The sequence below is a fragment of the Mastigoproctus giganteus genome, chromosome 5 (genome assembly GCF_048544385.1).
Source record: "Mastigoproctus giganteus isolate SK-2022 chromosome 5, ASM4854438v1, whole genome shotgun sequence".
Classification (NCBI taxonomy): Eukaryota; Metazoa; Arthropoda; class Arachnida; order Uropygi; family Thelyphonidae; genus Mastigoproctus; species Mastigoproctus giganteus.
This window is the reverse complement of record NC_143579.1, coordinates 212,811,167-212,837,429: the sequence shown is the minus strand read 5'-3', so window position 1 is coordinate 212,837,429 and position 26,263 is coordinate 212,811,167. Positions and strand designations below refer to the sequence as shown.

Genomic DNA, 26,263 nt, shown 5'->3' with positions numbered 1-26,263 from the left:
TGAAGAGAAGTTTCTGAAAATTTGTTTTTTATATGATTGAAGATTTCAGGAAGGGGAAACACATTTCACCATAATAGCATAAAAACCGATATAATTGCAGTTATCGGTATTATCGCAAATGCAATAAGATCGAGTTTACTACTCATTTATAATTAGATGCACTAACAGAAAAGCCCAGTTAAACCATAAAGTGCAAATTGTTTTTATTGTTTTTTGGTTGTAATCTCCAGAAACATGCTTTAGAAAAATATCACAAAGGTATTCAAAATTGATTCTTATAACGGGAACATATAATAACAATGAAAGGGTAGTGCAATTTCCATTATAAATATGAGAGAGATAAATAGAGAGATAAATAGCTTAGTAATATAGCAAAATTTTCCAACTTCCAAGGACTTGGAACAAATTACAAAAAAAAAAAAAAAAAAAGAAAAGTGTTATTGGGTTCACATTACGATATTTTCACGATACCTCCATTTATTCTTACAGGAGGCAAAACACGTTTCCATGATTTTTTTAAGTTTGCACCGGCCAGCAAAAATTTACGTAAAGTTAAATTTCCATAAGTCAAGTATTACTTAAGTCAGGGAGTTCCTTTATTTTGCAGCATGATGAAAGATCGCAAGCTTATAATATGGAAAATGTACATCAGCCTACTTCCACAGAATCCGACAGCTGATGTTTTGTCTCCCCTCCCTTCGCAATCTGCATTGGTTTGTTGTGTATTCTAACAAACCTATTAATGTATGTCATACTACTCGTCTTCTAAGTTGGCAAAGGGACATATCACTCCGAAAGCTTCTTAATATATATTTGTTCTTATTGCTTTTAGTACTTTTATCATTTAACTGTATATATTTTTATTTCTATTTTTAATAATCTTCTATATATTGTATTTTATTTTTACTATATTTTTAATAAAGTTTTATTTTATATGTTTACATTTTGTTGGTAGCAACAAGATTTGTTTCAGTATTATTTTGTACTGTTGCATTAGTCATCTAATGCAACAGTACAAAATAATAACTTTGCTAATGATCAAACATGTTTCCCCATCACTATTTTCATTGTCAAGAAAATTCCCCCAACCCACTAATGCATAACTATCGATGAAAAATGTTACATAATATTGTAAATAATGCAATCTGTAAATAAATAAACAAATAATATTGTAAATAAATAAACAATAATATTGTAAAATATTATATTAACCATCTAGCTGACACAGTATTTGACACATCAAAAAATAAATGAATAAAACTTACGAATCTAAATATTTACTAGAATCATGTGTGACTTCTAGTATTCCTCCAGCATGCAATCACTTTTGATCTCCATTAATAGTTTTTAATTGGAAAATTTTAGTCCTCAAAAAAAATTCTTTATGAAACTACATACATTTAAAAACACTGATGCTATGGTAACTTAATGTAAGTTTCGTTTTTTTTTTTAATAACAAGGTTGCTGTTCTTTGACCTTATGATAACCATATATTGTCAGAATTAAGAATAACTTTAAAATTTCCCATTTAAAACTATTTCTTATCATTTTTCCCAAAAAAAACTGAGTGGTGAAGTAAAAACAACCATGTGCCCGCTTTTATGTTATTATTATTATTTTTTCTGTATGTTCCTTAGAGGGTTAACATTTATTTATAACAGTAGCTAATCAACTCTAGTGATAGAAATAGGGATTCTGGTTAATCTAACATAGAACAATCAAAAATGAAAACAGCCTGTTTTTATTTTTGCCTTATTTGTCTATGGCAATTTGAACAAAAAAATTTTTTGAATATTTTTTGCAACAAACGTTTCAAAAAGAAATTTTAAGAAAAAGGTTTAAAAAATATTCACAATCCACAAGGCAGTTCCATTTACAGAAGCACCCCTTACACTCTTACAAAGGAATAGTATTATAACAAGATAAACAAATATGATACTGGTGACTTTACCTTTCGAGAGTTCCAAATAGCATGGTGATTTGCTAAATGCATAAATTTATAAACCAAATCTGGTTGATTGAGATCAGATGCCAATGAACACAATTCTTTATATGTTGTAAGGCTTCCTCTGAAATATAAGCAATTAAATGAACAATAATCAACAAAAGATAATATTTAAAATATTATTAAAGTACATATTCCATAACACATGTTTGTAAATAAGTTTGGTGCAATACATCCTTCTTTTATGACGGCTGTTCAATAAAGCATGATCATAATTTTTTTTTTTTCACAACATACCCTTATTAATGATCCATATTTTGATGGTCCTTTTCAAAGTAGCTCCCAATTCATGAAATGCACTTACTCCAGCTTCTGACATTCTTCAAAAACATGATGGAAACAATTTTTTGACATGCATTTGAGAATCGCCTCCAATGTCTTTACAATTTCTGATGACAGGAAACATTTTTCTCACAGCTACTTCTTTAACTGGAAAAATAAAAAAAATAATAAAATAAAAATTCTATGCGGGGGGGGGACTGTAGGGGTAGGGTAGATGAGAAACATAAATTTGACATTAATGCTGGCTAAGTACTACTTGATGATAGTATGAGCAATTCAAAGTCTCGCAACATTGTGATGCAATGCAGCATCCATCCACCTGCATGCAGTTATGGTCGTCTGCAATGAATGTGATCCCACAAAGTGTGCAGTCAAGTTCTGTAGTAAGGTCCTGTAACAGTCATATGACATAACACAATGTGCTGGTAAACCATTCCTTGAATGTAAAAAAAAAAAAAAAAAAAAAAGATGACCATAACCTTTCCTGCATAAGCCAAAATTTTACTTTTTTCAGTGTTGGTGATGATGTAGACATCCAAACAGAGCTTTGTTGCTTACTCTCTGAGTTGAAACGATGAAACCACATCTTATCCACCATTATTACCTTGTGCAGAACCTCACCACCTTCAGTAACCATCTGTTACAGCTCCTGGAAGACCTCCATGTGAACTTGCTGTCGCTCAGGTGTGAACAGTCTAGGAACCCAGCATGCATACACACACAGTGTGATATGCAAATGGCCGTGAAGAATATTGTGCATGCTTCCTACTGATATTCTCAACATCTCTGGCAGTTGCCTTACTATTATAAGATGATCTTCTCTCACGATTACAGAAGCAGTGTTTATGGTTTCTGTGCAAGCAATGGCTAGAATTCCAGGACCACCGACTTTTGTGATTGAATCACACCCATCTTTAAACATTCTAAACCATCTGCAAGATGTGCTATATGAAAGCATAGATTCATGATAAGCCTCTTAACATTTCATACACTTCAGCTGTTTTATTGAGACAAAAACAAAATTTAAGAGCAGCATACTGTTCCTTGCTTGTCATGTCCATTATTAAGTAGGTGAAACTGAACAGGATAAACTTGACCAACCATCAAGGTCACACAGTGTGCACAAGTCAACTGTGCAGTTACTATGCGATGCAGCTTGGTATTAAATTCTGCAGCTTAGCTAGTAATAGTAAGCAGTATGGTTGTTCACGAAAAATTATGATCATTCTTTATTGAACAGCCCTCATATCTATCTTTTAGATCTTCAAAAATTCCACAACTCAATTATTGCTAACATTTTTAATTTTTTTGCTGTTTGTTTGAAAGTTATTAATATCTTCAAATGTGGATCATTCAATAAAGATTTTACTCTGGGATATGTCATTAGTTTGCCAAACACAGTGAGGTAATGCTGTAGCTTCACATCAACCCTTCAAAAAATACACAGTTAATGTTACTGGACCCTTAGCACCTTATGGTGCCAGTCATCCCCCCACCATCATTTCTCTCACACACATGGCTATTCTCAGCCTCACGTTGTTCAGGATTACAAGAGTGCGATAATCAGATTATTTGCATTTTTTTCCATTCCCCTTTTCCTCCACTGGATTACTGTTTTTAATCTTCTGTTCCCAATGTTTGCACAGATCATGTAATTATCTTTGCAGGTACACAGGGGCACAAAGGTGATATAGTTGTACACGTTGGCACTAATGATATTAAGAGTAGGAGACCGGCGGAATTACTTAACAAGTACAGGTCACTGTTGAAAAAAAGCCGTGAATTAGGGTTGAATTTGAAAGTGTCTGCAATTCTGCCCAGACACGATAGGAGGGAGTATATGATGAGAGCCCTGTCGATCAATTCGGCCCTGGAAAGATTGTGCAAGGCTCAAGGGGTAGAATTTTTTTCAGCCTGGTCTGTACTTGTTAACAGGAGAGACTGCTTCTACAGGGATGGGATACACTTAAATAGAAAGGGTGCAAGAATGTTTGCTAATGCTATCAAGGCAGTGTTAGGTGGGTTGGAAAACTGCTAGATTGGGGGGATACAAGGACTAATAGATTAACAGTAATCACTGGCAGAGGTGAAAGTGATTCTTGCATTGCTTCTATTGGAATGAGCCGCAGCCTGGAAAATAAGATGCAGGATATTTCAGAGACTGCTAGGAATCATTGGGGTACAAGTAAACACATGGGTTGTGTTAGGGTAGCTAAGAAAAAGAACAGGTGCATGTATACTTGCGTGTACACCAATGCTAGGAGTTTAGTAAATAAATTTGATGAATTTGAGGTATTGCTCAAAACATCAAAGGCAGATATTGTGGGGATTTCAGAGACGTAGTGTCACACAGATATAAGGAATGCAGAACTGGAATTTGGGGAGTACAATGTCTACAGAAGGGATAGACAGGATAGGAAGGGAGGAGTGGTTATGCTATTAGTTAAGAAATACATAAAATCCAAGGAAGTGAAGCCAGTCGACATTGCTGGACAGTGCAGTGTCGAGTCAGTTTGGTGTGACATAAGCATTGGGAGATCAAAATTGAGAGTAGGAGTGTGCTATAGGCCTAATGACTCTGATGAGTATAATAAGAAATTGTACAGGGAAATAGAGTGGGCCAGTAAATCAGAGAGTCTTATAATGGGGGATTTTAATTTCCCAGATACTGACTGGAATTTGGGGGCTGGTCACTCACACACTAGCAAAGCTTTTGTGGATTTATTGGATGATTGTTTTCTACATCAGCATGTTCAGGAGGCAACTAGAGGGAGTAATACTCTTGATTTGATTATCAGTAGTGATTCTTCATGCATTAAGAATCTGCAGGTAAATGAACCACTAGGTGGCAGTGATCACAGTGTGCTGAAGTGGGATTTACTCAAAGAGGTAACTACCATTAGGGGTAAAGGGAAGGGTTACTGCTTCCGTAAAGGCGACTACGATGGACTGAGACAGTATTTAAATTCTATACAGTGGGACCAACTGATGACGTTACCAACAGCAAATGCAAAATGGGAAGCATTCAAAGAACTCATCTTGGAAGCTATTAGGCTTTACATACCAACTAAGAAATATTGTTCAAGGTTTAGGCCTAAGTGGATGTCCAATGAACTAATGAGACATATGGTAGAGAAGAAAAATGCATGGGATACATACAAATTAACACATGACACAGAAGCCTATGATAGATACAAGTTGATCTGTAACCAAGTTACAAAGGAGGTTAGGCAGGCGAAGGCAGATTACGAGAAATCTTTGGCAAGGGATGCAAAAAAAAAAACAGCAAAGAGTTCTTTACTTATGTAAACTCTAGAAGGAAGGGGTTGAATCATATTGGTCCACTTGATATCGATGGGTTAACTGTTGATGATCCTGCTCAGGTAGCTAACAAACTAAATGAATATTTTGCATCGACATTCACACATGAGGATTTATTCAACGAGGGGAATGCCAGAGGTGTATTCAACTCTGGCAGTAAGCTAGAGAATCTTGTAATAACTGAGAGTAAAGTGGAGGAGAAATTGTTGAAGATAAATACAAGAAAGGCACCTGGGGTGGATGGGATCTATCTAGTTATATTAAAGGAGGCAGCAAAGTAAGCAAACGCTTAGCCATAATTATGAGAGCTTCCTTGGACTCAGGGGAAGTACCCATGGACTGGAGATGTGCAAATGTGACCCCAATTCACAAAGGAGGATCAAAAGGCGACACAAGTAATTATAGACCTGTTAGTTTAACTTCTGTTCCCGGAAAATTAATGGAGGCACTAGTTAAAGAAGCACTGCAGGATCAATTAGACAAGACTTCAGTTATAGCACGGACACAGCATGGTTTTGTTAAGGGTCTTGCCTGACCAATTTGATTGGATACTATGATGCAGTCAAAAAAGAACTGGATGCAGGGAGCACAAATGGGAGCAGTGTGGCATTGGAGGCAAATTGCTGCTATGGATAAAGGGGTGGTTGAGGGGGAGAAGACAGAGTGGTAATCAATGGACACTGCTCATCGTGGACTAATGTTATTAGTGGAGTCCCTCAGGGTTCAGTATTGGGACCATTATTGTTTTCTGTATTTATAAATGATATTGATGATGGTATATCAAGCTTAATGTCCAAGTTTGCAGACGATACGAAGGTTGGCAGGGTTGTCAAGGACACTACTGACACTATGCTACTGCAACAGGATCTGGAAAGGTTGAGCAGATGGGCTGAGAGGTGGCAAATGAAGTTTAACATTGACAAATGTAAAGTACTACATATGGGAAACAGCAACCCCAGAGCAACGTATCAACTCTGTGGTACTACACTGACAGTGGTAGAGAATGAAAGGGACCTGGGGGTGGTTGTGCAGGCAGATATGAAGTTTTCTGAGCAGTGCAGACGGGCTGCAAGAGTAGCTCATGGTGTATTGTCGATGATATATAGGAATTTTTCTAGCAGGAATAAGGAGGTGATTATTCCCTTGTATAAGGCAATGGTCAGGCCACACCTAGAGTACTGTATACAGGTCTGGAGGCCTCATTTCAAGAAGGATGTAGGGATGCTGGAACAAATACAGAGAAGTGCAACAAGATTGGTGAATAGAACAAAGGGGTGCTCTTACGAAGAAAGGCTTAAGTTTTGCAAATTACAGTGTCTGGAGACTAGGCACCAGCGAGGTGATGTGATTGAGGTGTATAAAGCCTTGAATGGTTTGAGCATGCTCAATGCTGATGGGATTCTTCCTCTTGCTCAGAAAAATCACCTGAGAGGGCATAAATTCAAATTGAGGAAAGACAGATGTAGGATAGACGTGAGGAAATTTGCCTTTAGCCAGCGGGTGGTTGGTTGGTGGAACAGACTTCCATCCCTTGTAGTGGAAGTTGATAGTCTAAATAAGTTTAAGGCTCAGCTGGACAGGTATTTCGAACGAACAGAGGGGTGAAGTGGAAGTGGTTATTTTTTATTTATTTATTTTATTTTTTTTTTTGGCTGATACTGCATAAGCTTGCTTTCTTGCATCAAATGCCTCTACTAATGCTAATGCTAAAAAAGGTATGAAATCATTTATTTCTCATTCTGCTCTAAAATCTCACCCTTTACCTAAACCTTAGTTTTCCAATAAATGTGCTAAGGCTGTTCAAAATAAGAAAGCAGCTTGTATCCTAACCTCCAAATTTGGATACAAGCTTTTTCAACACAATTTCTGGAAACTCCAGACACTGACAATTTAAAGAAGTCTTGATTTATGTTTGGCATCATGAATTGTCAGCAGATTATAACCAGAAACTACTTATTCATACTCAGTTAAAAATAACTTTATTGAAGCACCATTTTATTGAAAACCAATAATTTTATTAGTTTCAGTTAATTTTTCAAAATAAAAAAAATTATTTTATATTTAAATATATGGCTTTATACCTTTACCAACTAAATACTTTGTGTACTAGCATTTTATTATACTAATTTCAATAAGCAAACAGCCTGAAAATATCAAAACACACTGAAAATTTCAGTATCATAGTAGCATTTGACACTACTAAAAATGAACATTTTTTGTGTTGTAAACCATAGCAAGATAGTCAATTAGTTTTGTGAATTGTACTAGGTGTTGGGATATATATAAATATTTTTTCTCTATTTCAATCAATCAGTGCACAATAAATTAATTACATAAACAAACATGGTGTACAGATGTTTCTATTATTTACTTTTTGAATTTCTTTTGTTAATTTTTTCACTAGTGTCTATCTTTATCAATAAGCCAGAGTTTATTCCAGTATACAATAAAATCAGAAACAAAAAGAGCATTCAGAAATAAATAATATTTAAGTTAATACACTAGACAGAACTTGAAGATCTAATGCAATTTTTTTTGATTTCATTTCTTTAATTCAAATTAATGACCAAAATAATTTAGCTGAAACAATTTTTACTATATTAAAATGCGATTTACCAAGCACAGCAAGTAAAATCATACCCCAATGGAGATTCTCCTAGTTCTCCTTGAAATAACTGTGTTTCACTTGTGACTTCAACACCTTGCCTAGATAGATTTAAAAAGCAGAATTAGATAAATAAAATTTCAGTAAATTTTGTATTAAAGTATATGGCATATTAAGGTAAGAAGGACATATGAGAACTGAACCTCGATTAACACAAACCCTATGTATTCCAAAACTGCAATCTGCCAAAACAGAAAAAATCTTTGTAAAGAGCAGCAAAGACCAGAGATGATGATGATGGACACATTTCAGCACATGAAATATTTTGCAAGCTATGATGCATTAACATTTCACATGCTTTAAACAATATAAAACTTTTTGGAGATACTGGTCTTTGACAATCTTTACAAAAACATTGTTTCAGCAAATTTTAATTCTGAGGGACATAGGGTTAGACTTAAGTGAGCTTTGGTCCTCTTATTTACTGAATTAGATATAAAAGGAGGCAAAATAACAAATTTAATTCAATAAATTTTGTATCAAAGCATTATGTATATTAAGACATGAAGAGAAGTTTACTGTACTCTAAAACTATTTCCTTTGAGGAAGGTTATTGAAGAGAATGACCAATGCATTTGTGATGGCATGTGATATCCTAGTTCTATTCTTAAGATAAAATTGAGCTGTTCTCATATTCTAATGTAGGGTCAATCATGAAATAAAATCTCAGAAACCTTTCAAAAATGAGTAAACAATTTTCAGAGACAAGCTAATTCACTTACTTGTTCTTATTCAAAATCCAATTTGAATAACAGAGGAGAATAACATACGATTATTCTAAAGATGACACGGAATGGGATGATGTCATAAGTTTAAAAAATAGCACAATATTTTATTTTTGTCAAAACTTACAATACTGCTGATTAGGAAAAAAGTATTCCTGTCAGAAATATCTATTCACTGCCACATTATAAGTTTCTAAATTTTAGATAGCATGATTTTAGGAAAAAAATGTTTTTTTTTTTAAACTAATTATTGCTATTATGAATATGGCATTTTATTTTGGAGTTCTTATAGCAATACTAGCCTGAAAAAATAAAAAATAAATAAAAAGATTATTCAGAAATATGAAAATACAACTGCATTATAAACCTTTAAAAATTGGATTAAAACATCTTGCAACCACTGTTCAATGAAAGTTACATTTTTTTAAACAACTTTTTCCACTAAAAATGTTATAGCTTGTAAAAGGACTGGTATGCAAAAATCAGGATTTAAGCTATGGAAATTTTATATGTAGAGCAATTATTGTATTGTTCACTTAAAAGAATGAATGAGAACTATTCATAATGCTAATAAGGAGCATGCAAATACAACTATGAAGTTGAAGCACTGCAGGATCATCAAGACAAGACTTCAGTTATAGCTCAGACACAGCATGGTTTTGTTAAGGGAAAGTCTTGCTTGACCAATTTGATCAGATACTATGATGCAGTCACAAAAGAACTGGATGCAGGGAATAACTTTGATATTATATATTTGGATCTTAGAAAGGCTTTTGATACTGTTGCACATGGAAGACTGCTGCACAAATTGGAGCAGTGTGGCATTAGAGGCAAATTGCTGCTTTGGATAAAGGGATGGTTGAGGGGGAGAAGACAGAGAATGGTAATCAATGGACACTGCTCATCGTGGACTAATGTTATTGGTGGAGTCTCTCAGGGTTCAGTGTTGGGTTCATTATTGTTTTTATTTATAAATGATACTGATCATGGTATATCAAGCTTAATGTCCAAGTTTGCAGATGGTTGGCAGGGTTGTTAAGGACACTACTGACACTATGCTGCTGCAACAGGATCTGGAAAGGTTGAGCAGATGGGCTGAGAGGTGGCAAATGAAGTTTAACATTGACAAATGTAAAGAACTACATATGGAAAACAGTAACCAGAGCAACATATCAACTCTGTGGTACTACACTGACAGTGGTAGAGAATGAAAAGGACCTGGGGTAATTGTGCAGGCAGATATGAAGTTCTCTGAGCAGTGCAGACGGGTGCAAAAGTAGCTCATGGTGTCTTGTCAATGATATACAGGAATTTTTCTAGCAGGGATAAGGAGGTGATTATTCCCTTGTATAAGGCAATGGTCAGGTCACACCTTGAGTACTGTATACAGATCTGGAGGCCTCATTTCAAGAAGGATGTAGAGCTGCTGGAACGAGTACAGAGAAGGGCAACAAGATTAGTGAATGGAACAAAGGGTTGCTCTTACGAAGAAAGGCTTAAGTTTTGCAAATTACAGTGTCTGGAGACTAGGCACCAGCGAAGTGATCTGAGAGAGATGCATAAAGCCTTGAATGTTTTGAGCATGTTCAATGCCGATGGGATTCTTCCTCTTGCTCAGAATAATCACCTGAGAGGGCATAAATTCAGATTGAGGAAAGACAGATGTAGGATAGATGTGCGGAAATTTGCCTTTAGCCAGCAGATAGTTGGTTGGTGGAACAGACTTACATCCCTTGTTGTGGAAGTTGATAGCCTAAATAAATTTAAGGCTCAGCTGGACAGGTATTTCAAATGAATGGAGGGGTGAAATGGGAGTGGGTTTTTTTTTTTTTTTTTGGGTGATGCTGCATAACTTGTTTTCTTGCATCATATCATATGCCTTTACTAATGCTAATAAGGAGCATGCAATATAAGCAGTTAAACTTTTGATAAAATCCATGTCATATGTCCAATCACATGTTATGAGAGCTATGCCTGCTGAGTTAAATATATGATTATACAGAATTCCACTGAGGTGATACAACCTATTTTGAGTATTTTACTATTTAAATGGGAGAGTTTAAGCAATGAACTTTTTTTTTTTTTTTTTTTCATTGCATCTTATTTTATAGTTAATGTGATATCAGAGCAACCAGAATATTATATTCAGTAAACAAGAAATTCATGCCAAGAGTGTCATTTATGATTTGAAATTTGGTTTCTGTAATCAACTCCAAAAATTTGGGTTGGGTTTTTAATTATTTAAATTAATGCAAATACAACTAATGTCATCGGAATATGTCTTTTTGTCAGCAAATTAGTGATGTTCTAAGTGTATTGTGCATTTTAGGGAATAGAAATAAAAAATGAAAAATAAACTAATAAAAAACTGGTGTTCCCCAGCAAAAAAAAAGCTATGCCATTTTCACTTGAGATCAAGTAACTCAACCATAAGCTACTGCTCTCCACTGGAAGCGGATGTCCAAAGGATGTCCCAGTACATGATAGTAAATTAACACCACCATGACAGTTGTCAAGACTTACTGGTCTCTCACCATGATAAAAGACCAGTAAGTTTTGAAACAACTGTCATGGAAGTGCCTTGAATTTTATATAAATAGTGGAGTCATATCTTTTGATGAAACTCTTTATATTAAAAAGACATCATAATTTAAGCTCACATGTGGATAACTCCCATCTCTTCGTGAATATAAGGCCAAGAAGCCAAAGTTTACCTCAGTCACAAAAGAAATCAGAATAGTCCCAAGACAGAAATTAAATGCAGAGAATGCATACAATTTTCAGATTATTTCAGTTAGTCGGTCGGTTGAGATCAAGTAACTCATGATTGAGTTACTTGTTCTAAACCAACTGACTGACAAATTGATTGATTTTTTTTTATGGTGCATCAGGAATTATAATCAGTAACTGGGTAAACTCCGTAAAACTCTCTTTGGTACAATCTGCCTAGCACAACACCTACACATAGAATAGATAAAAGACTACTTCAGTTCTACATTATTTTATGTTTCTCAAAACCATATAAAAACATGTTTCGATAATGTCCATTTAAAGGGTAATCTGCCCAGATCTAACAATTTGCCTCGTAACGAATAGATTTTTGTGAAATGTTATATTTGGCTCTTTAGAAAGATTTGTTGAGATGCTGCAAATTTCATTAATATCAGAAAAATATAAAAATTTTTTTCCCATAGATAAGAGTTATTCATATACAGGGTGTTTCAGTTAAACGTTTCAGAACTTCTAAGAGGGGTAGGGTACATCCTGACAACTCGAAATCATATAGCAATGTGGGGTCGGAAATGCTTTCCTGAAGCGGTGTTTTACACAGAAGCACCATAAAGAAAAGAGACCGTAAATGAGAAATCGTTTTAATATAATACATGAAAAGAAGCAAAAGGTACATGGATTATCAAGTAGATAGGTCTAACCGGACCTATCTACTTGATCTTTCTGCAGCAAGTATTGCCACAACTTTTGAGAGATGAACAGATTTCTGCATCGACACAACAGACAATGTGGTTCCAACACGATGGAGCCCCTGCCCATTATAGCGGAGATGTTCGTAACTACCTGGATGTCACATTTGGTCAACAGTGGATCGGACGTGGTGGTCCCGTGCGTTGGCCTGCTCGGTCACCTGACCTATCATGTCTTGATTTTTATTTCTGGGGTCATATGAAATCGCTAGTTTATGACACCCCTGTTGACAATGCTGAGGAGCTGGTTGCAAGAATCGCAGTAGCTGCCGAAGAAATTCGAAATTCGCCTGGAGTATTCCAGAATGTTCGGATGTCCATGCGTCGGAGATGTGAGGCGTGCATTGTAGCCCGTGGAAGAAACTTCGAACACTTACTTTAATCCATGTACCTTTTGCTTCTTTTCATGTATTATTAAAACGATTTCTCACTTACGGTCTCTTTTCTTTATGGTGCTTCTGTGTACAACACCGCTTCAGGAGAGCATTTCCGACCCCACATTGCTATATGATTTCGAGTTGTCAGGATGTACCCTACCCCTCTTAGAAGTTCAGAAACGTTTAACTGAAACACCCTGTATAATTAGCTGAATGCTAAAAATTTTGTATGCAGCAGAGGTGCAAAAAATAAAATATCTTAATTCAAGCACAGTACACCTACTAGAAAGATGCTTTTTTGTTATTAATTTACTGAATTACTGGATTAAAAGTAATGAATTATCAGTATTTATTTAATCTATTAATCAGAAAAAAGTCTGAAATATGTACTGTATTTCAATTTTTATTAAAATCTAAAAGAATATAAGTAATGTACATTATAAAATGTTGAGTGAATATTATACTGTGAGGTACGTGCAAAGAAATGAAAGCAATTATTTTTTAACATAGTATTAAATTTGTGAAGTCTGCTGTCCATTGAAGAGGCTCCCTCCAGAGAGGGGTTAATATATGTGGTTTAGGCACATCCGTAACCAGGTGGGCAGGAGCAGCAGCAGCAGTGCGTAGCACACACTTCTTGATTAGACCGGGATTCGAGCCCGTGCCCACCAAATACGGAGGATGCGGAAAGGCCAGGGAATGACCACCGCATATCCCCCGGAGCAATATGGCCTTAGTTGCTAATGCTCCTAAAAACCAAATAAAAAACATAACAACATGTGGTTTAATAAAATGCTCAGCCTGTGTGTGTTTGGATTCTATAATAATTGATTGTTAAAGTAATTAATTATAAACTCTTTTGATTAATAGTAGTCATGCAGGAGTATAAACAGGAACATTATTTATGTAGCGAAGTGTAATTTTTCTCCATTCTAACAATTAAAAAAATAAGTTATTTTATATTAAAAAAAACTTTTAATATAAAATAACTTATTTTTGTATTATATTTAAAGTTAAAAATAAATAGAGCAATGTACTAATAGCTATGCAAAATCAAATAAAAGTAAAGTCGCAAAACATATTAGAAGATAATCTAAAGCTGTGCCATGAAACTACAAACTGAATTTTACTCTACATATAAGTGACAGCTTTTCTTCATTTCACATGAAATGTGTCATTAACTGTCAAATATCCATAACTTATTTGCAGTGTCATTGGTACACTGCAAAAATTATAAAGTATTATTTTTAAATAAGATGAACACATCAGATTTACCTTCGTCCTACTGTTAGAGTCTCAACAAGTAAGGAAACAAGTTCTTTTTTATCTGCTTCATCACATAATTCATAAAGTAAACTTAATCCTTTGGATGCTATATCCTGAGTTACATCTGAAAAGATACATAAACAGAAATAATGTAGGTGTGTATATGTCAATCAATTCGGCCCTGGAGAGATTGCGCAGGGCTCATGGAATAGAATTTTTCTCAGAATAATCTGTGCTTGTTAACAGGAGAGATTGCTTCTACGGGGATGGGATACACTTAAATAGAAAGGGTGCAAGAATATTTGCTGATGCTATCGAGGCAATGTTAGGTGGGTCGGAAAACTGCTAGCTTAGGGGGATTCGCAGACTAATAGATTAACAGTAGCTGCAGGCAGCTTCTATTGGAATGAGCAGCAGCCCAGAAAACCAATTGCTGGGAGTCACGAAACAAGTAAATACATCGGCTGTGTTAGAGTAACTAAGAGTAAGGACAGGTGCATGTATACTTGCATGTACACCAATGCTAGGAGTATAGTAAATAAATTTCATGAAATTGAGTTGCTGGTCAAAACATCAAAGGCAGATATTGTTGAGATATCAGAGACTGGTATCACACAGATATAAGGAATGCAGAATTGGAATTTGGGAAGTAAATGTATGCAGAAAGGATAGGAAGGGAGGAGTTTGGGAGGAGAAAGGATAGGAATTTGGGAAGTAAATGTATGCAGAAAGGATAGGAAGGGAGGAGGGGTTATGCTGTTAGTTAAAAAACACAAAATCTTAAGGCAGTGCATCTATTTGACATTGGGGGACAGTACAATGTTGAGTCAGTCTGGAGTGACATAAGCACTGGGAAAGCAAAAATGAGGGAAGGAGTTTGTTATAGGCCTAATGACTCTGATGAGTACAATGAACAATTATATAGAGAAATACACTAGGCCAGTAAATCAGAGTGTCTAAATAATGGGGGATTTTAACTTCTCAGATATAGACTGGAACTTGTGTTTGGTCGCTCGAACACTAGGAAGGCTTTTGTGAATTTTGTGAATTTTGTAAGGAAACAAGTTCTTTTTTATCTGCTTCATCACATAATTCATAAAGTAAACTTAATCCTTAAGTTTAATCCTTAATCCTGGATGATTGTTTTCAATAGCAGCATGTTAGAGAGGCAACAAGAGTGAGTAACACTCTTGATCTGATTATCAGCAGTGATTATTCATACATTAAGAACTTACAGAAAAAGGAACCACTAGGAGGCAGTGATCACATCAGTGTACTGATGTGATCACTGTTGTGGGATTAAGTAAATTAAGTAAGTAATCCCACTTACTTAATTTACTTAATCCCACAACAGTGATGTAAAGGGAAGGGTTTTTGCTTTCATAAAGGTGACTATAGTGGTTTCAGAGATTTTTTTAGGTTCTATACAGTGGGACCAACTGATGATGTTACCAACAGCAAATTCTAAATGGGAAGCATTCAAGGAAGTAATTTTGGAAGCTACTAGGCTTTTTGTTCCAACTAAGAAATACTGCTCTAGGTTTAGACCCAAATGGATGTCAGATGAACTAATGAGACTCGTGGCAGAGAAGAAATGCATGGGATGCACATAAATTGTCGACGCAGAAGCCTATGGTAGATACAAGCTAGTCTGTAATCAAGTCACAAAGGACGTTAGGCAAGCGAAGGCAGATTATGGAAAATCTTTGAAAAAGGATGCAAAGAAAGAGAGCAAAGATTTCTTTACTTATATAAACTCTAAAAGGAAAGGGATGAATCAGATTGGTCTACTTTGATATCAATAGTTTGACTATATGATCATTCTAAGATAGCTGCTGAACTAAATGAGTATTTTGTATCTACATTCACACATCAGGAGTTATACAAGGAGAGGGCCAGATGATTATCATACTCTAACAGGGAGTTAAATGATTTTGTAATAACTGAGAAAAAAATGGAGGAGAAATTGTTGAAGTTAAACATAAGAAAGGCACCTGCGATAGATGGGATCTATCCAGTTATATTAAAGGAGGTGGCAAAGGTTAATGGAGTCACTTAGCCATAATTATGAGAGCATCCTTTAACTCGGTAGGAAGTCCCCATGGACTAGAGATGTGCAAATGTATTTCCAATTCACAAATGGGGATCAGAGGGTAACAGGAGTAATCACAGACCTGTTAGTTTGACTTCTGTTCCAGAGAAAATAATGGAGTCACTGGTTAAAGAAGCATTGCAGGATCATCTAGACAAGATAGCTGTAATAATTCAGACACAGCATGGGTTTGTCAAGGGGAAAGTCTTGTCTGACCAATATAATTGGATACTAATGATGTGGTCAGAAAGGAACTGGATGCAAAAATAATTTTAATATCATATATTTGGATTTCAGGAAAGCTTTTGATACTGTTGTACATGGAAGATTGCCATACAAATTGGAATGGTATAGCATTAAGGGCAAGTTGTTGCAATAGATAAAGGGATGGTTGAGTGGGAGATGGCAGAGAGTGGTAATAAATGGACACTACTCTACATGGACTAATATTATTAGTGGAGTCTCCCAGGGTTCTCTGCTGGGACCATTGTTGTTTTGTGTATTTATTAATGATATCAATGAAGGTATATCAGGCTAAATGTCCAAGTTTGCAGATGATATAAAGGTGGGCAAGGTTGTTAATGGTAGTAAAGGCAGTATGCTACTGCAACAGGATCTAGAAAAGTTAGGCAGATGGGCTGAGAAGTGGCAACTGAAGTTTAAGATTGACAAATGCTTTGATTGCATATGGGTAGCAGTAACCCCAGAGAAATATTACAACTGGGTGGTGCTATACTCAGGGTAGTAGGGAATAAAAGAGACCTGGGCGTAATTGTATCAGATATGAAGTTTTCTGAGCAGGCTGTCAGAGTAGGTCATGGAGTCTTGTCAATGATATACAGTAAACCCCCGCTATTCGCGGTATCTGTATTCACGGTTTCGCGATCGCTGATTTAATATAAAATGAAACCTAAAAAAATGTGAATTTTAAAGTGCTGTGAATATTATCCGCCATAAAAAAACATGGGCGTGGCTAAAATTATCTTTCCCGGTCAAAACAGCGCTCAGTGGGTGGGGGGAGAGGGGTGACATAATAGCGAGCGTGGATGTTTTTCGCTAATCCTTGTTCAGTATGTGTTATGCGCTTGTAATGGAAGTTTTCGTCATTTACTTTTAATTTATATGCTTATAAATTGAATAATTTATAAATTGATATGCTTACAAAAGTGATAAATCTACCGTTTTGCAGTGTAAAACAGACTTTTTCAAGTGTGTTAACGGACAAAAGTGACTTTATTGTGGACAAGTTCTTTCTAACCCGTACAAAAATAGGGCTACGAATAACAAGAGAAATGTGAAAATATCAAAGAAGGTGATGACGTTAGCGAATAAAATTGAGTTATTAGACAAAATTTCTAATGGTGAAAGTGTCTCTCAGTGGCAAAACATTATAAAATCAATGAGTCAACAGTACGATCAATCAAAAAATCGGAAGAAAAAATCCGCCGTAGTGTCCGGGAAAACGCGCTAATTGCTTCAAAAATTTGCTCTGTAACTCATGATGTTAAATTAGAAAAAAATGGAAAACGCTTTAAATCTGTGGATAGAAGACTGAACTCAAAATAAAATTCCGTTAAGTTCACTCATTATTCGTGAAAAGGCAAAACTCCTTTATCAACACTTTAGCGAAATTGGTGATAGCACTGGCGGGATAAGATTTTTAGCTAGCAAAGGCGCTGGTTTGAAATTTCTAATAAATATTACATTTAATATTAAATTGTTTCTTATTTTCATTTCGATGCCATATGCTTGCATTTCACTATGTACTGTCTATGTACATAGTCATATTATGAAGGTACATATAATACATACATAGACAAAATTTTAGACTAGTTTTTCTTATATATTTCATACTTTGGAACGGAACCCCTTTATTACTATGGGTCCATAACTCAGTATTCGCGTTTTCGGTATTCACGACATTTCTCAGGAACGTAACCCCCACGAATAGCAGGGGGTTTACTGTACAGGAATTTTGCAAGCAGAGAGGAGGAGGTGATAAGAATGGTTAGGCCACACCTTGAGTACTAACTGCATACAGGTCTGGAAGTCTCATTTTAGGAAGGATGTAGAGTTGCTCGAATTAGTACAAAGAAGGGCAACAAGACTGGTGAAGGAAACGAGGAAGTGCTATTATGAAGAAAGGCTTAAGTTCTGCAAATTGCAGCACCTGGATAGTAGGCAACTGTGAGGTGATCTGATTGAGGTGTATAAGGTCTTGAATGGATTGAGCAGGCTCAATGCTGATGGGACTCTTCCTCTTGCTCAGACTACAAAACTGAGGGGGCACAGCGTCAAACTAAGGAAAGACAGTTGTAGAACAGATGTGCAGAAGTTTACCTTTAGCCAGTGGGTAGTTGATTGCTGGATTCAAGGCAGAACTAGACAAACATTTGAAACAAATGGATCAGTGAAATGGGAAGGGGTGTTTTTTCTTTTTGGCTGATGCTGTATAAGCTTGCTTTCTTGCATCATGTGCCTCTACTAATGCTAATGCATGTATGTGCATGCATGCATATGTAAATTTAATAATGTACTGGAAAAAGGTTTGGTGTTATGTAAGTAAATTGCAAAGCCTATAAGGTAATAGAAAAGTAAGAAGGATGAAAAAGGAAGTAGATAGAGAGAACAGAATAGTAAATTATTTCAAATGCAGAGTTAAAGACAAATAATAGGTAATAATTAAATTCCATAAATGAGGCATGAATTAGCATTAGTCAAGGCATATGATGCAAGAAAGCAAGCTTATAGAGCATCAGCCAAAAAAAAAAAAAAAAAAAATCCTTTACATTTCAGCCATCCGGTCACTCCAGTGTCTAGTTCAGCCTTAAATTCATTTAAGCTATCAACTTCCACAACAACAGATGGAAGTCTGCTCCAGCAATCAACTACCCGCTGATTAAAGGCAAAAACTTCACACATCTATTTTACAACTGCCTTTTCTCAATTTGAAACTATGCCCCCTCAGGTTCTTAATCTGAGTAAGCTGAAGTATCCCAACAACATTGAGCCTGCTCAAACCATTCAGGGCCTTGTACACCTCAATCAGATCAACTTGCAGGTGCCCAGTCTCCACATCTACAATTTGCAGAAATTAAGCCTCTCTTGGGAAGAGGATCCCTTCATTCCCCTCACCAATCTTATTGCCCTTCTCTGTACACGTTCAAGCAAATCTACATCCTTCCTAAAATGAGGCCTCCAGACCTGCATGCAGTACTCAAGGTGTGGCCTCACCATTGCCTTATACAGAGGGACAATCACCTCCTTTTCCCTGCTAGCAAAATTGCTGTATATCATTGACAACACCCAATGACCTGCCCTGGCAGCCTGTCTGCATTGCTCAGAAAACTTCATATCTGACTGCACAATTACCCCCATGTCTTTTTCATTCTCCACCTCCCTGAGTGTAGTACCACACAGTTGATATGCTTCTCTTGGGTTACTGCTACCCATATGCTTTGCATTTGTCGATATTAAACTTCAGTTGCCACTTCTCAGCCCGTGTGCCTAACTTTTCTAGATTCTGTTGCAGTAGCATACTGTCTTTACTACCATTAACAACCCTGCCAACCTTTGTATCATCTGCAAACTTGGACATTAAGCCTGATATATTTTCACAAATATCATTAATAAATACACAAAACAAGAATGGGCCCAGCAGTGAACCCTGGGGGCTCCACTAATAACATTAGTCCATGTAGAGCAGTGTCCATTTATTACCACTCTCTGCCATCTCCCACTCAACCATCCCTTTACCCATTGCAGCAACTTGCCCTTAATGCCATACCACTTCAATTTGTACAGCAGTCTTCCATGTGCAACAGTATCAAAAGCTATTTTTAAATCCAAGTATGTGATATCAAAATAATTTTTTGCATCCAGTTCCTTTGTGACCACATCATAGGTCCAATCAAATTGGTCAGACAAGATGTCCCCTGAACAAACCCATGCAGTGTCTGAACTATTGCTGCAGTCTTGTCTAGGTGATACTGCATCACTTTGATAACCAGTGACTCCATTATTTTCTCCATAACAAAAGTTAACCTAACAGATCTATAATTATGTGTATCACCCTTTGAATCCCCTTTGTGAATTGGAGATACATTTGCACATCTCCAGTCCATGGGGACTTCCCCTGAATCTAAGGATGCTTTTAATGGTTGGCTATACATTAATTTACCAGGAGGAGTAGGATTTTCATGTAACTATCAAATATCACAGAAATAAAGATTTAGTCGCATCTAGAGAATAGAAATGTATTAAAACAAAATATATTAATACAACATGTCATAAGATAGATTAGTGTACTTTATTGTTTTAATACATGTTCCCTTCTTTATACCTGACTAAATCTTTATTTCTAAGATATTTGGCATTCATATGCAAATCCTAACCATCCGTGAGTCTGTTCATCCAGTTGGGGAAGACAGTCTTCCCCAACTGGACCAAGAGACTCCATGCCCAGATCACATTAACAAGCCTGAAGATGGGAAACAACGAATTTCCAAAATGTAGCCATAATAGTTTAAGGGTATGGCATTAAGATGGCTCAATTCCTTTAAAACTGCATCATTTTGATAATAAAATACTTAATCTACTACATGATATAAGTGTAGTGTCTATCGATTCATTAACATAATGAGTAATCATGTAGATCCCATCTTCCAAGTAATTAATAATTATTAAATTATAATATAATTAGTTTATTATAATAATTACATAATTACATATATAACATTTAATTATTAATATGTTATTACTTAATTAAATAATTAAATTTTAAACAGGCACTCAGTATTCTTCCAGAGATTCTTGTTCCGGTTAGCAGATAATGCCACTGAAAGCATCCATAAATTGCCAGTTCTAAAATCAACCAAATTTACCATAATAGTAAGCAAAGAATACTTTGCTTGCTATTTTTTTTTTATAAATTATAATGACATAACAATATGGAATTTATTCAATTTTTTCTTCTTAATTATTTTCACTTTGTGACTGCTCATAATATTATATTTCATTTTACAGTGTTTTCACACCACAGTATCTCATTTCCAAATAAGAACCAAAATGAGGTATAAAAATGACAACAATAACCACATATTTTAATAAATATTTTTTTACACAAGAGAGAGAGAGATACATCACATATATAGCTTGAAAGTACATGTCATGCCATATTGTGTTACTGTAATCTATAATACATGATAACTTGCACACCATTCACAAGTCTGGGTTGATAGGAGCTCTGAAAAGGCTAAGTTAATCAACTTTGTTAAATAATATTCTAATTGAGTGATTTAATTTCTCAAGTTTGTTAGGTTGGAAAAGACCAATCACCTTCTAAATTTTTTTTTGATAATGGATAACTACTGTTGAATATCATTATTAAGTATACTTAATAATATTACAGTATACTTCATATTATTTATATTATGAAGTATAATATATTATGATTTATATTACAGGTAACCCTCGTATAACACAGTAATTTGGTTCTACAAAAGCTCGTGTATTGCGAAACCATGTTATATGGGACTAAGAACCAGTACAAAAAGGGGAATTACGTTCTAAAAGCTAACAAAAAATATGTCATTTTGTTTTTTATAACTATCGGAAACTTAATTTTTATAGCAGGAGTAACTTAAATAGTAATAACTGAACAAACAACTTACCTTACAAACTGTGATATTTATATGTGAGATAATGTGCGTTCATTTAATTTTCTTCTTCTTCTTCACTGCTAAGCACAATCTCTTCTGCAGCATCTAGATTTTGTGTACTGTCTGCTCTCTTTAAAAGTCACAATTATTTTTTATGGTCTCAAATAAGCACAAGTTCAATAGCACAGAACCTAACCCAGGGATCTCTTTAAATGATATGTGAATATGCGAAGAATATTTTCCAGTTAGCAAAATAAAAATAAATTTATGCTTACATGCATAGCTTAATTAATATGTTGTGTAATATGCATTAAAAAGTCAGTGAACAGAAATATAAATACTAATTGATATTTCTGTTCACTGACTTTTTTTTTTTTTTTTTGTTGTTGTAAAATTTAAAACAGTAAAAATGATAAGAAATTAATAACAAAGAACACAGCACGCACAAGTTGCAACAAACACGATACGGAGTAATGAGTTTCTGAAAATTTATTTATGTTTTTTATATGATTGAATATTTCATGGATGGGGAAACACTTTTCACCATAATAATGTGAAAACCAACAGAATTCCAGCTATCAACGCTATACCAAATGCAAGAAGGTCACGTTTACTACCCATTTATAACTGATTACACTAACAAAAAAGACCAATAAACCAGAAACTGCAAATTGTTTTATGGTAGTGACCTGCAGAAATGTGCTTTAGAAAAATACCATGAAGGTGATAATGACTACAAGTCAACAGCAGGGATTCACAAAAAGGAATGGAAATGTTGAAAATTACATAATAGCCGGGTTTTCCCAGCACAAAAGCTCAAAAATACTGTGTTATGCAAGATTTCCAGCAATTCTCAAACTGTGTTGTGTAAGGATTGCCGCAATTTATCAATCATGTTAGAGCGAAACCGTGTTGTAGAAGTACCATGTTATATGGGGGTTGTCTGTATATTAATATTATTTCTATTTTTCAGACTCAATAAATCATTTAAAACTGCAAAGAATATAATTTATTTGATTATTATTAAATTAAATATAATTATATATAATATATAAAATTTAACTCCCTTTCACACTGCTCTCTCTCTCTCTCTCTCTCTCTCTCTCTCTCTCTCTCTCTCTCTCTCTCTCTCTCTCTCTCTCTCTCTCTACCCTAGCTTTAAACACAAATGCTCAAAGTTATTTCAAAATTCAAAAGATAAGAGCGATGAAGCCAAATTCTTCCTACTTTAAGTAATATTGTTAAAATATAAGATAGATTATCATACTTTTTGTAGGAAATTTCTTCACCTGACACTCACATCAAATTGATCCGGTTAATATAATAAAATATAAAAGATCTAAGTTTATAACACGAAAATATCCTTATTAAAAAATTGTAAAATTATATGGTTTTTTATAAAATTAATCTTGTCTTCAATTCCCATTGTCTACTTACAACTTACCAAGGAAGAGCAAAGCATAGCCAATGTACATCAATCTACCCCAAACTAAACCCAACAGCAATGACAGACTAGAAACAGAAGACAATTGTCAAACTATATTAAAAAACTATTAAAAATGTATTAAAATATTTTAGACTAAACTTCTTTATACATGACGAGGTATTTCGGTTATGAACCATTCTCACAAGAAGTAAAGTGAAAATTTAAACAATATCCACTCCCTTATACTTTAAACTTCTGTTTCTAGTCTATCACTGCTGTTGAATTTAGTTTGGGATAGATTGATGTACATCGGCTACGCTTTGCTTTTCCTTGGTAGCAGCAAGTAGATAATTTTATTTATCTACTTGCTGGAATTTTACATATAATTATAATATTACAATTTTTAATTTAATTTTACATATAATTTTACAATTTTTTAATAAGGATATTTTCACATTATAAACTTGGATCTTTTATATTATATTAACCGGATCAGTTTGATGCGAGCGTCAGGTGAAGAAATTTCCTACAACAAGGTATGATAATCTATCTTATATTTTAACAATCATAAAGTTATAAAAAGACATGCAAAAAAAATAATAAATTAAATAAAGCATCAATTTTATTTTATTTTTTTTGCTATAATACACCAGTTTCATTAAAATAGAAATTTCAATACCAACTTACCATTATTGTCTCCTAATAAATTCAAAAAGGACTTTTGAATGAGTCTGAGCTTTGTTTTAACAGCTTCTTGGCAGCCACATTTCTTCAAAATTGCCAACACCCATATACAAGCAGCCTGCATAAAAAACACACTTTAACCTATTGCTGGTTGCATGATATCATACACAACATAATGAAGATAAAAAGACTACTTGGCATGTTTTCAACCTATTGAACAAAGACCTTCAATTTTTAATAGGAACTGTAGTGAAAAAATTACCTTGGAAAGCACTTGGAAATTACTAACCCAAAACCATGACACATTCATGCCATGTCATCAAATTGTAGATGTTCTAATTGATTTGCTGGTTTTGGATGGTAAAAATAAATGGAATAACGATACTAAATCATTGACCAAACTTGGTAAAAGAATAACTAAAAAACAGTTTCCAATCATTGATGGAATTTAATTTTATACCCTTCCACTGAATCATATCATCTTTAACCCTAGAACAGGCATGTCAATTTCCTTCTAACTGATAAGCACACCCTGTGATAAAGTGTACCATTTTATAACTTTAAAATCGGCAAGAAATAATTCAGGACTGTTGACTTTTTTGATACCATCCATTATTGTAAAACTACAGTAGACCCAGCCATGAATAAAGCATTTTTAATATCAAAAACATATATTTTAAAATAATTTTTTGATGTGAAAACACCTTTGGCGGCACCTACTAAATTTTGGATTGAAGTAAAACCAATCTGTCACAAAATGATAATGTAAATGATGCAAAATAAGTGACACTAATAATGCTACTCAGTCACCAGCATTGATTCAACATGGAAATGATACGTCACTGCTGCCATTTCTGTATCATTACATCACTTCTGCATCAAAATGCAATACGAAATGATGGAATTTACGTGACTTCCTAAATGAAAACTACTTCTAGGTCTTTGTGGGCTTCGTGTCAATATGCCTCTCTATCAACATCATCAACAGTCAATGGTTCGACTGTTAACAATCCTGTTCAGACAGCTGAAAAACTGAATGAGTATTTTGCATCTACATTCACACGTGAGGAATTCTTTAGGGAAGTGGAGAACATTAGTTTATTAAACTCTAAAAGGGACCTTAATGATTTTGTAATAACTGAGAGCAAAGTAGAAGAGATATCATTGAAGTTAAACATAAGAAAGGCACCTGGGGTGGATGGGATCTATCCAGTTATATTAAAGGAGGAGGCAAAGGAAGTAAGCAAACCCTTAGCCATAATTATGAGAGCATCCTTGGACTCATGGGAAGTCCCCACAGACCGGAGATGTGCAAATGTATCCCCAATTCACAAAGAGGATCAAAGGATGACACAAGTAATTACAGACCTGTTAGTTTAACTTCTGTTCCGGGGAAAATAATGGGTCACTGGTTAAATAAGCACTGCAGGATCATCTAGACAAGATTGCAGTTATAGTTCAGACAGAGCACAGATTTGTTAAGGGAAGTCTTGTTGTCAAATCTGATTGGATACTATGATGTGGTTCCAAAGAACTGGATGTAAAAAAATAATTTTGATATCATATTCTTGGATTTCAGGAAATCTTTTGATAATGTTGTGCATGGAAGGCTACTGTAAAATTGGAGCAGTATGATATAAATGGCAAGTTTCTACAATGGATAAAAGGGTGGTTGAGTGGGAGAAGACAAAGTGATAATCAGTGAATGCTGCTCTTCATGGACTAATATTATTAGTGGAGTCCCCTAGGTTTGGTGTTGGGTCCACTGTTGTTTTGTATATTTATCAATGATATTGATGAAGGAATATCAGGCTTAATGTCCAAGTATGCAGATGATACAAAGTTGGCAGGGTTGTTAATGACAGTATGCTACTGCAAAAGGATCTAAAAAAGTTGGGCAGATGTGCTGAGAAGTGGTAACTGAAGTTTAACATTGATAAATGAAAAGTACTGCATATGGGTAAAAATAACCCCAGAGAAACTCACCAACTACACTACACTTAGGTTGGTAGAAAATGAAAAAGACCTGGGAGTAATTGTGCAGTCAGATATGAAGCTTTCTGAGCAGTGTAGACAGGCTGGCAAAGCAGGTCATGGGGTATTGTCAATGGTATACAGGAATTTTGCTAGTAGGGAAAAGAAGGTGATTATCCCTTTGTATAATGCATTGGTCAGGCCAAGCCTTGAGTACTGTGTACAGGTCTGGAGGCCTCATTTTAGGAAGGATATAGAGTTGTTGAGCAAGTACAGAGAAGGGCACTAGGTATCTGTGAGGTGATCT

General features: G+C 35.0%; 1 protein-coding gene across 1 annotated transcript in view; it reads right to left on the bottom strand.

Annotated features, from left to right (window-relative positions):
* LOC150086083 (proteasome adapter and scaffold protein ECM29) overlaps window positions 1-26,263 on the bottom strand; it is a 367,922-nt gene that overhangs the window by 175,694 nt on the left and 165,965 nt on the right. The window contains exons 23-26 of the mRNA XM_090374364.1: window positions 23,986-24,100; window positions 14,130-14,244; window positions 8,249-8,314; window positions 1,952-2,069 (exon numbers count right to left, since the gene is read on the bottom strand). Coding sequence (XP_090230490.1) covers window positions 1,952-2,069; window positions 8,249-8,314; window positions 14,130-14,244; window positions 23,986-24,100 — 414 coding nt within the window. The remainder of the gene's footprint in view (window positions 1-1,951; window positions 2,070-8,248; window positions 8,315-14,129; window positions 14,245-23,985; window positions 24,101-26,263) is intronic.